The following is a 15,845-nucleotide window of genomic DNA, read 5'->3' as shown; positions in this document are numbered from 1 at the left end:
CCTTTCAATTACCCTCATGTTACTAGAGTGACAATAAATTGTGAAGTCATCAACAAAGCTGTTCAATGATTGAGTTAATTTTAATAGCAAAAAGGGTCACACTTAAGACAGTGCCCTGGGGAATACCCTCTTCTTGATGATATGGACGAAATGGCGTATTTCCCGCTCTGACTTGGAAAGTTCGCCTGGACAGAAAGTTTTTAATAAATATAGGGAGGTTTCCTTTGAGATCTATGTTATAGAGGTCTTTTAGTATGCCATATCTCTAGGCTGTGTCATACATGTAAAAAAAACTGAGACAAGATGTTCTTGCTTCAGAAATGCATCTCTTACACAAGTTTCTAAACTAACCAAATGGTCTAAAGTTGATCGACGTCTGCAGAAAACACACTGTTTATAGTGGAGAGAAGATTGTTGCTTTCTAAATACCAGAGAAGTCCGGCATTAACTATTTTCTCTAGTATTTTACAAAGACACCTGGTCAGATCAATGGGTTTGTAATTATTTGCTTGTGTTGGATCTTTTCCTGGTTTTGCGATAGCAATGACAATTGACTTATGCCAAGAATTTGAAAACTCTTACTTTGGAAATATTCTATTATATAATAGGAGAAGAAGTCTTGCCGAAGCAGGGGCCAAAGTAGTGCAAGACTACCAGGATCCATACCCATTTCCGGATGTCTACGGGTCGCACCACAAGGCAAACACGGCGGTAGGACATTGGATACCAGTGATGGTGGTCTGGAAAAAAGGATAGCGAAAAAGACTCAGGAGAAGTAGAGCAAAGAATACAGGAAGAAAAGCAAAGAAAAAGAGGAAGAAAGAAAAGGCCCAATACCATCACTGGGAGGTCCCCTGTTCGTGGTGGAGGGGATTTCCCAATGATGGTACTGGTCCTTTTCTTTCTTCCTCTTTTCTTTGCTTTTCTTCCTGTATTCTTTGCTCTACTTCTCCTGAGTCTTTTTCACTATCCTTTTTCCAGACCACCATCACTTATGGATGTGAATCTTTGATTATAAAGAACTCTGATAGGGGACCTCCCAGTGATGGTATTGGGTCTTTTCTTTCTTCCTTCCTCTTTTTCTTTGCTTTTCTTCCTGTATTCTTTGCTCTACTTCTCCTATTGATAATTATTGAGGATCAGTTGGACAGATCGATGTGCGGTATATAGGATCGGTAAGATGAGTATCTTACTGATCCTATATACCACTTTAAGTTGACAGAAGAAAGCTCAAATACTTTAGAAATATGGAAGGAATAGAAGGAGGATTCCTCAAAAAAGGTATTAAAAGGTAAAGAGGTAAGATGGATTGATAGTGTTTGGAGTAACTGTTCTGCAGAGAGTTGAAGCCTCTACAAATATCTGTCTACGACCGGATCATTTGGTGAAAATTTGTGTGGGAAATTATCGAGTATTGGATTGGCTATTCAGAATCTAATGTCGAATGAAACTATGAATGGAGATTTTTCATGTTTGAAATCAGGTAAAGAGCTACACTGTCCTCAAAGCACGTTAGTTGGTTCTGACGTAATCTCAGTTAATCGCTCTATTATTTAACTTGGCATTCCATAGTGATGAATCGATCTCTGTAAACTGTCTTATGACAAAATTAGGCATTGAAAATTAAAGGGGGGGGGGTTCAGCTTTGTGCAACAAACGCAGAAAAACCTAATAAAAGTGCCTCCAAATCAGCTGCTATTTTTAAAAATATGGCACATTACTTTATTATATTTTGAGTTTTCTTCAATAACAAAGAGTGTAGATGTATGGTCTATTGCACTCCAGTTCCTTCCAAATCCAGAGTGAAAGTATTATTATTATTATTATTATTATTATTATTATTATTATTATTATTATTATTATTATTATTATTACCCAACACCTCCAGGGTAGCAAAGACTCATCAAGGGAGAGTCCCCATTCTACAACACTTTGTCGCCATCATTCCCCAACTACCATCATTATCATTATTATTATTATTATTATTACCCAACCTCTCCAGGGTAGCAAAGACTCATCAAGGGAGAGTCCCCATTCTACAACACTTTGTCGCCATCATTCCCCAACTACCATCATTATCTACACCAAAGCCATCTACTGTCTACCACCACCACTAGTATTTTCACAGACAATCACAAACATCAATGCCCATGGGATGATTCGAACCCATGGCCTTTTGGCTGGAGAGCAGATATGCTGACCACTCGGCCAACCAGGCCGACTGACAAATTAAATTCCATTTTTGCTTCAGTTCGTGAAAGAAGAAATGTTTAATTTCTGTGGCTGAGAAGGCTAATCATCCAAAAAGTATTGCACTTTTCACTGTTTCCTTTTTTTTTTTTTTTGAGTTGGGATAAGAATAACTATAATCTGGCTCATCTGATTAGTCTTTTGGCTAGATTTCAGTGTTTTATGCATGCTGGCAAATTTTGTGAGATGTACTAACAATAGACTCTTTTCCTTCTTGATGCAATTTTTATGGGATGGTGTCAATTATTGCTGCTTTACATGTTCTTGCTCTTAAAATATCCCTCTCCATTTCTTCTCTAACTGCAGGTAACCACCAGTTCTGCTATCATAGAAACAAACAATTCCCTTTAAGTTTTGTTTATCTAAATCAGTGCTTCCCAAACTTATGGATGTGAAGGCCCCCTTGGAAAGATTAAAATATTTCATGGCCCCCATGGAAAAAAAAATTCATAAGGCAGACATATATTATAATAATATTTATTGTATTTATATTCAATACAAACCATACAAAGCAAATATCTCAAAAATCAAATGCAAATATTACATTTTTAACATCTTATATACACATTTGACATGCACACTTAGTCTTAAAACATTCCAAATTTGTTTTCATTATTTCACGCCACCCCTCAACAAAGCTAACAGTCCCCAAGGGGAACGCGGCCTACAGTTTGATCTAAATCAAGCTCTGATCTAAATCATCCCCATATTTGAATACTTTACTTCAATATTTATTCCACCTTTTCCTTATTTGTTCAGGATCAATAGTTTTTTTTTTTTTTTAAGTTGGGATAACGAGATGGTGGCACATGACAGCCATGCTCTATATCCAGTTCCTTCAAAACCATTGAGAGCCAGAGACTCTGCTGCAAACTATTTTGACAATGCTACCCACAGATTTCAAAAAATTTGTTATAGCTAAGGTGCTTACTTCGCTTACTGTCTTTGAGGAATAACGACATTAGACGATCCCCTCCCCCCTCCATTTATTACTTCCTAAAGGGAAAGGGAAATCGAACGGTTTCTCTCGAAGAGAGCGGGAGGGATAATTTTTACCCTTTTATAATATTTACGCCAGGAAATTCTTTAGTGAGAGTGACAAAAATATAGGCACTCTTTTTTAAAGTGATAAGTAAATATTGTTTTAAGACGCCGTTTTATGGACTGAACGAAATGTTTACAGCTCGTAACCGATGAAAATGGACCAGTATAAAAGGGATATCAATCGATTTCATCTTGCAATATTTGTTAAGACGGTATCTCTTAATGGTTTCAGATTGAATATATAAAAATGTGGGTGTGTGTATGATTCAACTTTGGTACTCTATAAGCATAACATGGATCGTAATCGTTTAGGCAGTGCAACTGAATTTGGTGATAAATGCTTCTACATTGCCACCGCCAGCGTTGCACTTTTTTCTCTACTCCTGATAGCATTTTCTGAGTAGGTTAATCTTTGATTATGCAGTCATTAAACTTTCCTCCTTCTCTTAAATTGTTTGAGACATAATTCAGTTCTATGTGGATTCTTTGTTAGAAGAACTGATTTTAACGCTTTATTCTTATTCAAAAGAATAAAATTGATGGTCTGCATGTATTAATTTGCGATAAAAGCGTAATTTGAAAACCCAGTTATGGCGAGAATAGCCTGGTAGTTCAAACGCAGTTGATGAGAAGAGGGTAGTTGTTTATACCTTTGTGATCAGTTGAAATATTTGTAGGCTAGAGTAGCTTCGCGCAATGAATCTATGGTGATATATGTAATACTTGAACAGACATCATTTTACAGACCTCAAATTTTTTATTTATTTTTTATTTGTAGTTGAAACACAGGAGAAGTGAGATAGATAGAAAAAATATTTTATTTATCTAGCATTTTATGTATAACAGTTATACATGTAGTAAATTACACAGTAATAAATGATATAATTCAACTTTCACTGATGAGATTTATTGAATGGTTACGAATGCCATGTTTTTGTCTAGATAGGCTAGGTATGAAAGTCTTTTAAAGTTTCAGCCCTATTGTGATAATATTCATTGCAACATATCATTTCTCTGTTTACGAGGTTTTCTGACATGTTTTTTAGTACTTGATTTCCAGTTTTCTGTTATTCTGATTATTCTATCTCCATCATTTTGTTAACATGCTTTTTGCCATTTATTTTTTTCTGTTTGCCGTCTATTCATTTAGCATTACAAGCACACTTATTTAGCATATCCCTTTAATCTTGATCTTATTATTTTTTTCCTCCACATTTTTCTGAACTTTTTATTTCTGTAGCTTTGTCATTTAAAAGAAAATTTGCTATTATTTCATATTGATTTCTTAAAGGAGTGGAATTATACCTTTCTTTCCTACTCAGAATCTGTGTGTTTTATTAGAATTTAATATGGTAGTGGTGGAACTCTGGTAATTTATTATGGCATGATATCCCCAGAGTCAAAGTACTTTTAGTGTGAGGACACTTCACTCCTTCCAGCCCACAGTTAATGCCACTATCCATCATCTACATCCAACACTAGCTTCCCCTGCCTTTTTTTGTCTGTAAATTGTAATTTTACGTTTGTCACAAAAATGTTGTGTGTAGACACGAGGTTAGGGAAGAAGGAATCTTATTTTTTTATTTTATTTTTATTTGTTATTATATATATATATAAGAACTGGGGTTGTAGGAGTTGTATTTATTGTGGAATGAGAAGTTAGATAACTTTGGAGTTGAATTGTTTATGGATGCTGATGAGTGGCTGCTCATCACCTTATGTGATTGAGGAGAACAGTGGGATGTTTGTGGAGTAGTGCACATGAAAATATTTAAAAAAAAAATGCAGACATTTGCTGCAAAAAATGCAGCAAAGTGTCTCTGAGAAAGCAATTGGGAGGTGGGGGGAAGAGTCCATGAAAGAGGGATTATCTGTTAAGTGGGTAAACCCTTCTGAATATAAGCATACATTCTTATGGAGATTTTCGGTACACTACACAATATGTGAGAAGGGTTCGTAATTCAGGCAGATTTGGGATTTATGAAGTGTTTAGGGTTGTGCTGGTAAAAAATAGTATTTTGAATGAAAAAGAATGCCTGTTTTTTTTTTTTTTTTTTTTTTTTTTTTTGCTGAGGAGGCTATGAATGCAATGTTTATGCTTGGCTGCAATGTGAAAGCCAACCCTTCTGCTTTTAAAGTTTGACATGTTATGATGACGTTCATTGCAATCTGTCTTTTCACTTTTTACTGTTTTTCTGACTTTCTGTTAACTTTAATGTGCAAAAAGCACGTTAAAATTCTGTACGTGCCTTTTGCCATTTATTTTTTCTGTATGCTGTTTATTTAATGATTATAAGGCATGTTCCCTCCCCCCCCCACAATTTTCCTGCATAGTTTCATTTTTGTAATAATGTTTAACTGTATGTTATTATTATTATTATTATTCAGGCCTCCATGGAGTCAAAAGACTCATCGAGGGAGGTCCCTCCTAGGAAACATGAAGTCTGTCATACGACTCCTTAAATGCATTGACCGTTCTCGCTTTCACCACTCTATCAGGCAATGCATTCCATGGTTCAACCACCCTCCATGCAAAAAAACCACTCCTCACCCTCTTGCTCACAGTTTCCTTTCGTAATTTCCAGGGATGGCCTCTTTGTCATCACTCCTTCCTGCTGTTCAACCAAGTGAAAGAACTCCCCAGTGTCAACCCTGTAACCACCTCTCAACAGTTTAAAAGTCTCAATCATATCACCTCTCCTTCTAACCACCAAACTCTGCAGTCCACATTCCCTCAGCTGATCCTCATAACTAACATTGTACAGTCCTGAAACCATCTTTGTTATCTGCCTATGTACACTTTCCACAGTTAACTTAACCCCTTCAAATCCCGGGGACCAAATTTGAGAACTGTAGTCTAAGTGTGGTCTGATGAGGGTCTTATACAATGGAATGATAACTCTTTTATCTCTGCAGGTCAGTGTCCTCAGTATTGCAGCAATCCTCTGGGTTACCTTCACCACCTTTGCAACATGCTCCCTGAATTTCAGTTTTCTATCAGTCATCACCCCCATATCTCATGTCTCCACTACTTCCTCCAGTACAGCTCCTCCAACTGAGCATGCAGCCTCTCATCAATGTATCCCAAACTTCAAGACTTTACATTTTGCTGCATTAAACCGATACTGCCCATTCATTTGGCCATCTCTCTAGTTTATTCAAATTCTCCTGCAGGGCTGCCACATCTGCCCTATTACTAATAACCCTTCCCAGCTTCAATCATCTTCAAACAACTGAATATCCCCTTTCAGTCCATTGACAGTGTTATTGATATAAAGGTTAAACAATACAGATCCCAGTACTGAGCCCTATGGAACCCCACTTGTAACCTTCTGCCTCCTTGATATTGCCCCACCATACACAACTCTCTGATGCCTATCAGACAGCCAATCCTGAATCCATTTGTCTAACTTGACATCTAAACCCATATGCTGCAACTGAAATATTAGCTTATCATGTGGCACTCTGTCAAATGCATTTGCAAAATAAAAAAAAATGGCAGTATGTGTTTTTCCCTCATCGACTGCTCTTGTCACTTTATAATAAAAGGCAATCATATTACTAAAGCAAGAGTGCCCTTAACAAATCCATGTTGATTCTCGCAGATAACATTACCCTCATCTGCCCAATGCTGTATATGGTCCCTTGCTGATTTAAAGACCTTAACAACTACTGATGACACAAACTGGCCTATAATTAGACACTTCAGCTCTGCTACTGCGCTTGTGCAGTGGCACTAAGTTACCTTTCTTACATTCCTTGGGTACCTTTCCCATAGCCAGGCTTTCATTGAAAAGCAAGGTCAACGGAGTTGTCAGTTCTTTAGCAAATTCTCAGAGTACTCAGTCTACGGAGTACTCAGTATTTGGAACACACTCTGCTCTTGCACCTCTAAACCTGGAACCTGTCCTATCACTCTAGTCTTAAAACCTGCTTCTCCAGTATGAAATACTCCAATAAAGTGTTCATTGAATAATACCACTATGTCCTCTGCATCAGTAATTCTGTTCCCATTTTTATCCCACAGTGTCATTCTTCCACAATCATTTCTCCTCCTACTGGCCACATAGCTAAAAAAATTCCCTAGGATTTTCTTTGAATCCTAGTGCCAATCTCTTGTCATATTACAGTTTTGCCTTCCTCACCATACTAGTTACTCTCCTGGCCTGAGTCTTATATTCTTCATCCATCTGCTCTCCACTCCTCTCCTTATATCTCTTCCATAATCTCTTTTTCACCTGCAGTTTCTGTTTGACATTATTTGTCATCCACTTTACACCAAATTGTGTCCTCTTCATCGCTCGTGGAATACAGCTTACTATTGCTACTAAGAAATATTCCTTCACAATATCCCTATCATTAGTGCTTGGGAAATTCCTTCACAATTTCCCAAGCACTAATGATATCTCGCCTTCTAATTCTATCCTCCATGGAACTGCCCCATGTTGATATCTAAGACTATTATAATCTCACGTCCACATTGTTAGCCTAGTGGCTATGTGCTTCGCAACCATATGTCTGGGGAAGGCATGGCCTAGGTTCAATTCCTGTCGACGATGTGAGGAGCTTAAAGATCTTTCTCATCCATAGCCAAGTTAGCCGGTCTTGGGCGTGGACAGCAGGGTTTTTTCCCCAGTTTATCTGGGGTTTTTCATCCTGCAAGCAGGCAAACTGGCCCTGTGTACACACACAGGCTACAGTCATAGGATATAGTACTTCATCCTTCATTAGGAGGGCTCAACCAGTCCTAAGGGACTGGTTGAGCCCTTCTGATGAGGAATGGGGGGAAGGGTTGTGCCTTCCTGAGCGGTCGAGGAATGGGGAACCCTACACGAATAAAAAAATAATGCATGTCTATTCATCTTCCAAGTTAAAACCACATGGTCACTTTCTCCAAATGGGAGGAGAGATGTCATCTCAGTTATTATCAGCTCTTCTAATGCTATGACCAGATCCAAGTAAGATAGTTAATCCAAATAAGATAATAAAGATAGATAATCGAAATAAGATAATTCCATTGCATAAAGTGACTCCAAGACAGAGGTAGTAAACTACCAACCAATTAATATATCAGTAGTGGTTGTTAAAGTATTGGAAAAGTCGGTTAAAGGTAAAATCCAATAGTGGGTGGATAGGGAAGTGATACTCTCTCGATTTAAGATGCATTCTTAAATCACTCAGTAAATCATTTACTTAGTGATTGTTAATCACCGAGTATATGATTCACATTTTATAATCAAGTAACAGTGGAATTGGATAAAGGAAATGGCTACACCATGATATTGTTGTCTTTGCAAATGCATTTGATGCAATTTCATATGGAAAACTATTAAAAATTTGGAGTAAATGGGAATGGATATCGGGGTGGCTGACAGACAGACACCAGTCTCTGTTATATAGTGAAACCTATAGAGTATTCATAACTAAAAATTCTAAAGTATACCACAGTAATTAAATTTTAATAATATGTAGATATTTCGTCTTAAGGACATCATCATTAGTATAGTTATTACAAACAATACTAGGAATTACATTGAAAGGAATAGTTAGTGCGCATGCTTACATTGGAATCCCTCTATGCGTACAGTAGTGATTTGAGGAATTAAAAAAAAAGTGGCTGTAATTTTATAATTAAATTAAAATATATCTGATAAATTTATTTTATACAATTGAGGATAATACTTTCCCAGACGTTTGGGATAATAATTACAGTTCATTATGGTTCAGATTGGTTTTGTGATATAAGGCTTCAGCACTTTGTTTGTATAAACACTCATGTTTATATAAGGATGTATGTAACAGATTGGTATTTTTCCATTGGATCCTATGGTTAGGGTTTTCAACTCCATGTTGTGCGAGGCCAGATTTGTAAGACAGATGGGGGGGTTTCGATGTACAGAGATGCGTTTACTTATAGATTTTCCTGTTTGTCCATAGTAAGACATCTTACAAGAACATGGAACTTCGTATACATCAGGTAGCATCATAGGCGAGACATTGTCTTTTGGAGATGGTAGCAAATTGTGGATGTGGTTGACTTTTTTATACGTAGCGGCGAGTTTATGTTTCTTCATAATTTTTGACAGGTGTTCTGAGATGCCTTTGATATGTGGTATCGGAGTCCCATGGGCTTCTTGTCTGGGCTGATGATTTTTTGAGTGGTTTTTGGATTGTATCCATTTAATAAGGCTATATCTTTTTATAATTTCCAATTCTTGTTTTAAAGATTCTTCACAGGAACAAAATTTGTGTGCTCTGGATACCAAAGATTTTATGATGCCATATTTTTGAGATGGATGGTGAGCTAATGAATTGTGGATGTAATGACCTGAAAAAGTTGGTTTACGATATACAGAAGTGGAAAAAAAAAGGAGGAAAGAGTGCTGTAAAAGGAGTTAGAGGCGACATGAAAACAGAAGAAAAAGATATCCTTGAAGTATGGAGTAATTACTTTGAAAAACTTCTAAATGACAGAAGCAGTGATGACAGCACAGTGTTAAAAAAACACTGAACAGGCATGCAGTCAGGAATACATATCCCTACTTGAAGTAGAAAAAGCCATCAAAGGCTTAAAATGTGGAAAGGCAGCAGGAGTGGATGATATTCGACCAGAAATGCTGAAGTATGGTGGTATAAAAGCCTTACAGTGGCTGCACTGCATAGTTCAGAAAGCCTGAACTATGGGACGAATTCCCAATGATTGGAGTAGAGCTCTCATAGTACCCATATATAAAAAGGGAAATAAAACTGCATGTGAAAATTATAGAGGTATTTCCCTACTGAGTGTTCCTGGCAAGATCTATGCAAGTATACTTGAGAAACGGTTGAGAAGAATTGTGGAAGAAAAGCTTGGTGAAGAACAAGCTGGATTCAGGCCATATAGAGGCTGTCGAGATCAGATCTTCACTTTACGACAAATAGTCGAGAAAGCATGGGAATATAATCAAGATCTGTATTTAAGTTTTGTCGATCTGGAAAAGGCATATGACAAGGTGCCAAGAGAGAAGCTATTCAATGCGCTGCAGTTATATGGTGTCAATGGGGCATTATATCAAGCAATACTTAGTCTTTATTTGAGTTGTAAGTCAGCAATTAGAATTGAAGGAAGTACAGGAAGATGGTTTAATGTTAAATCTGGTGTGAGACAAGGATGTACATTATCCCTTCTGTTATTCATTATCTATATGGATCACATTATGAATGAAAATGATATTAAACATGATATCAAAATTGGAGTTGTTAATGTCAGCTCTTTGCTTTATGCGGATGATGTTATACTTCTAAATAAATCCGCTACAAGTCTGCAAGATTCTCTGACTAAATTGAATAACTGTTGTAATAGATGTGGTATGAAGGTCAGCAATAAAAATACAAAGATGATGAAAATAGGCAGAATCATTGAAAATGTCAACTGTGTTGTGAATGGAGAACCTGTGGAACAAGTGAAACATTTCAGCTACTTAGGCACGATTTTTAGTAAAGATATTAAATTGAATATAGAAATAGACAACAGAACCAGCAAAGCTGGTATGGTGGGAAGTCAATTGAATAAATTCATATGGAATAAGAGAGAAATTAGTCGGAACACTAAATTAGCTGTATACAAGACAGTGTTCAAACCAGTTTTAACTTATGGATCTGAGAGCTGGATCAGAAGTAAAACACTTGACCAAAGACTAGAGACTGCAGATATGAGAGTCCTGAGAAAGATTAGAGGCATGAACAGATGGCATCAATGGGAATATCGTATTAAAAACAAGAATATTAGGAAAGAACTTAACATTGTTAACATCCAGGAATGCGTTAGCAGAGCTAATCTCAGGTGGTATGGTCACTTAAATAGAATGGGCAAAGAAAGATTAGCAAAACAAGTCTTCTGTGCGAGGTTGGCTGGAAAACGATCCAGAGGAAGACCAAGATATAGATGGATTGATATGGTACAAAGTGCCTTAGATGATAGAAATGTAAGATCTGATAATGTTGGAGTCTTGACAAGTAACAGACTGATTTGGAGGAAAATTGTAGATAGGAAGTTAGTAATGATGTAATTTTTTCATGTAGTACTATCATATCCTGTACGCCCGTTGAGGGTACATGGCAGGAATTTGATGATGAGAAGTGGAAATGGAACCATCTTGTTTTCGTTGGATGTGTATATCAAGAAAGGGGATACCTTGTGATGATTCATTTTCTAGTGTGAATTTGATGTGAGGATGAAGGTTGTTGATCTTATCTAGAAATGAGTATAGTTCTTGTTCAGAGTGACTCCAGACTGCAAAGATATCATCAACATATCATAGCCATATTTTTGGTTTTGGTTCAAGAGCGAAAATTCTATCTTCTAGGTTCCAGAAAAAGGTTGGCTAAGTTTGGTGATAAGGGAGAGCCCATTGCTATTCCTTCCTCTTGTTTATAATTTTTTTTTATCTTACCTTGTAATGCATATGCAGATTGCTGATGTATTCTTTCATCATGTTCAGTCATGATGCATTCATGTTCATTAGGAGAACATGACGCCCCCCCCCCCCCCCTTTTGTAAAGTGGAATAATTTTTCCCACCTCCATTCCTTTGGAACTGACCTCGTTGCAAGCCTCATGTTAAATAGTTGTGCCAAAGGTGCCATTAATTCTGTAGGGCATTCCCTCAAGATGTGGCAATATTCTGTCAAATCCTACTGCCTTATTAACATCGAGTTTACTTTATTCTCGTATACTTCCTGTTCATTCTCCATCAGATCCTCCTCCAACATACATTCCACATTCCAGCTTCTGTTGATGTTGCCTTCACGAGGATGAAATACATCGATAAACTGATCATTGAATAAAATTCAACTATATCCTCTGCATTAGTTATCAATCTCCGTCATCTCCTGGCATCATCCTCCCATAGTCCTTTTTACTTCTGCTTGCTACATTTTGAAATAACTCACTAGGATTTTTCTTAGCTTGATTGGCTAGTTTTTTCTCATACTTCACTTTTCTTGCCCTTACCAATGTGTCATCTTCCTGGCCTGCTTCTTGTACTCGTCATGCAACTGATCATTACCAGCATTCATTTTGTGTTGCTTCCACAGTACCTTCTTCCAGATTTCACATTTAATCTCTCTTCATTCATCCAAGATCTACTTCACATGAAAATGTAATGGCTATTGTATTTACAGAGAGGATAGAGGGAAAAGAACAGGAGGGATATTACTAGTGATAGCTGAAGAACTTCAAAAAATAAAAATATACGTTAAAGAGGAGTTTAGATCTGTTCGTTAAGGTGAATGCTAAAGTCTTCCTGTCTGTCCTGAGTAATCCAGGCCACAAATTAAGAGCACTTCATATACTCCTGGATGTGATAAAAGAGAGTTTGTCCTTAGGTGAATGGATGAGGTTTGCAAGTTTAAGTATACCTTGAATATGGGATAGTAATGGTTTTGCCGTAGTCTTGTGTTGGGAAGGGAGATATATAGTATTTTCTCTATTTCCTGGGAACTATACATTTTTTAAAAAAGTGGTGAAGATAGCAGAGTTCAATGGTAAGAACAGTATCATTGGAACAAATAGCTCTGTGTTAGTGTTTTCAGGATACCATAGTGTTGAGCTGGATGACAATTTTTTATGCAGGTATTTTCCAGTAGGTGTAGACTTTTTTATAAATAGAAAAAATAATAAAACCACTTGAAAGGTGTCACTAGCATATCTAGGAAAGGCAGATAGTTATTTGATTCCTTTTCCATTGTGAAATGGATTTTAGAATGTTGGCTGTTTAAATGCACTAAAAATTTAAATTGTCTAGACATCATCTACATTGCCAGCCTAGTTAGCCAAGTTGTTAGCTTATCCACTCTTCAGCACTGTGGGCATGGATGTTTGTGATTGTCTGTGAAAATACTGGTGGTGGTGGGTGGAAGATGGAGTTGGTGTAGATGATGCAGTTCACTGTAGTTGGTGGATTGAGCAATGGAGATAGTTGAAGAGTAGGTGTCTCCCTTGATGATGAGTCTTTGGACTCCTTGGAGGTGTCATGTAATAATAATTCTGCCACACCACTGGTTTGAGCATGTCTGTGTTGAGTGCATGTTTCTCTAAGGCTAAAGGGAGGAGGTTAATCAATGACTTTCCCAACTAGTTATTGGTATATTTTTCCTTTCCATGCACTGTAAATTTGAATATATCTAGGGGAAATGGAACTTAATCAAATGAGTGGTTTGGCTACACTGTTGTAATATAAAGATGCCAAGAAATTATATTCTTGGTTTCATCTGTTATCCAAGTGTAAGCGAACAAAGTTTGCATGTGAAATAACTTCATGACTGGGCTACTTGTATATTGAGGCTGATGACATCGCATCAATTGCCTTAGTATCCCATAATGCATTGCACATATCTTTACTGACATGTATGATGCTATGCATTATGGGAAGGACCACTGCCCACACCAGTTTTGACCTTTATTAAGGTCTCATCAGTGGGAGCCAGGCCCAGAAGTGATACCAAGGTTGAAGTAATGCAGAAGTCATATTTCCTAGTAATAAGGTATTACACCTTTTGACTGTTTGTATATGGAAATATGGCTTCTGCATTACTTCAACCTTGATATCACTGTTGTAATATGTTAACATTTTGTGAAGGGTTTTTCATACTGATTTCAACAGATGATTGCATAGCATGTGTTTTGTGCACAGATTGTGCAACCATCAGAAGGTAGAAAATAGTGACTGAAGTAGTTTACAATTGTCATTCATTAGCATAACGCAATTACAAACTACTTCACTTGAAAATGCAACCGATATTCTGTTTTCAGAGAGGATGGAGGGAAAAAGAACAGGAGCAGGGATATTACTAATGATAACTAAAGAACTTCGAAAAGTCATATTTCTTCAGAAGTCATATTTCCTAGTAATAAGGTATTACACCTTTTGACTTGTTTGTATATGGAAATATGGCTTCTGCATTACTTCAACCTTGATATCACTGTTGTAATATGTTAACATTTTGTGAAGGGTTTTTCATACTGATTTCAACATATGATTGCATAGCATGTGTTTTGTGCACAGATTGTGCAACCATCAGAAGATAGAAAATAGTGACTGAAGTAGTTTACAATTGTCATTCATTAGCATAACACAATTAAAAACTACTTCACTTGAAAATGCAACCAATATTGTGTTTTCAGAGAGGATGGAGGGAAAAAGAACAGGAGGAGGGATATTACTAATGATAACTAAAGAACTTCAAAAAGAAGTTAAGCATGATTTTAGATCTGAGAGGGATGGTTCATTTGAGGCTATCTGCTATGAGATAGAGGTAATACAAAATATATTGCTGGTTGCTGCTGTAGAACTGAAAGTTCAGAGGAAGATGGAGATGCATTTCATTAGCACAAATGAGTTCAGACCTAGCAATTATCTTGTGGACTTCAACTATGAGGATATAGATTGGAAGAAGGAACTTCACCTATGGGGATTAGGAGGAAAGGGTGCATGGCAAGATGGAAATGGAATTTATACAGTTGCTAAGGATAAGTGTCTGAAATGGCATTTGATGGGAGAGGACTAGGTTTTTGAGAGTCTTGGATATGGTAATATCATCAGAAGATCTGTCCATAACTACATTAGCTACTCTGCCTCCAAATGGGGAAAGCATCTGTGCTGTCTTGATCTGGAATTTCAATTCTCTGTCAAGAAAGGATTTATGTTGATCTGCAAAAGCCAGCATTCATGACAGACTTAGGAGGCAGTTTTGAGCAGTGTGGTCACTTACGAAGCTATATGGAAAGAATGTCAGTAGTGCATGAAAGGTGGTCAAGGATTGTTTGAGAGAAGCATTATCAGACTGCATACCCATGTAGGGTTCAAATGGATGAGTAGCGATATAAAACAGGATGCAAAGCAAAAAATAAAATAAACAGAAACTGCAGCAGGAGTATAAATGAAAACGTGATCATCATGCTCATAAGCAATATACAAAATGCTGGCAAGAGGGGGGGGTGACTAGTAAGGGTGGGTAAATCAGATTATTTGAGAAAATTAGCTATAAGCCACAGCAGATCCAGGAGTTTTTTTTTTTTTTTTTTTTTTTTTTTTTTTGTGCTATGTTGTAAAAAAAGAAGGTATGATTATGGATGCATAACTTCACTCATTGCTTTCATCAGCATTCACTCATTACTGATGTAACCAAGATTGATGTGAGAATTGTGGTAGACCAATTGGAGGTGCTAAGTATGTTGAAAAATATCAATGTTAATACAGCAGTAGGACTGAATGCATGTTGATCCATGTGCTGTGTGAATGTGCAAGGGAACTGATAGCATCTCTGACACAGTTTAATCTAAGTCTCAGCTCTGGCAAAAGATTCCAATGGGGTGGAAAGAGTGTAAGATGGTTCCTTTACATAAAGGCAGCTCCAGGACAAGTAGCAAGTTACAGAGCTAATATCTCAGGAGTGATGGAAAAAAGTTGATTAAAAGTAAAATTTAGGAGTGGATTGATTGGAATGTGATATTCTACGGTGGGTAGCACAACCTTGTAAAAGGTAGTCCTGCCTTCGTAACTTATTCACATT

The 15,845-nt window shown here is 37.0% G+C and overlaps 1 protein-coding gene across 1 annotated transcript in view; it reads left to right on the top strand.

Moving 5' to 3' along the window:
- The first annotated feature begins 3,336 nt into the window (after positions 1-3,336).
- Positions 3,337-15,845, top strand: part of LOC150102965 (sorting nexin-14-like) — a 793,179-nt gene continuing 780,670 nt past the window's right edge. Inside the window, exon 1 of the mRNA XM_090397844.1 lies at positions 3,337-3,694. Within this exon, the coding sequence (XP_090253970.1) occupies positions 3,588-3,694 (107 nt within the window). The 5' untranslated portion in view covers positions 3,337-3,587. The remainder of the gene's footprint in view (positions 3,695-15,845) is intronic.

This window comes from Typopeltis vanoorti, chromosome 9 (genome assembly GCF_054136105.1).
Source record: "Typopeltis vanoorti isolate ZY-2024b chromosome 9, IOZ_Tvanoo_1.0, whole genome shotgun sequence".
NCBI lineage: Eukaryota > Metazoa > Arthropoda > Arachnida > Uropygi > Thelyphonidae > Typopeltis > Typopeltis vanoorti.
The sequence above is the reverse complement of the archived record's forward strand: the minus strand, read 5'-3'. Positions and strand labels throughout refer to the sequence as shown.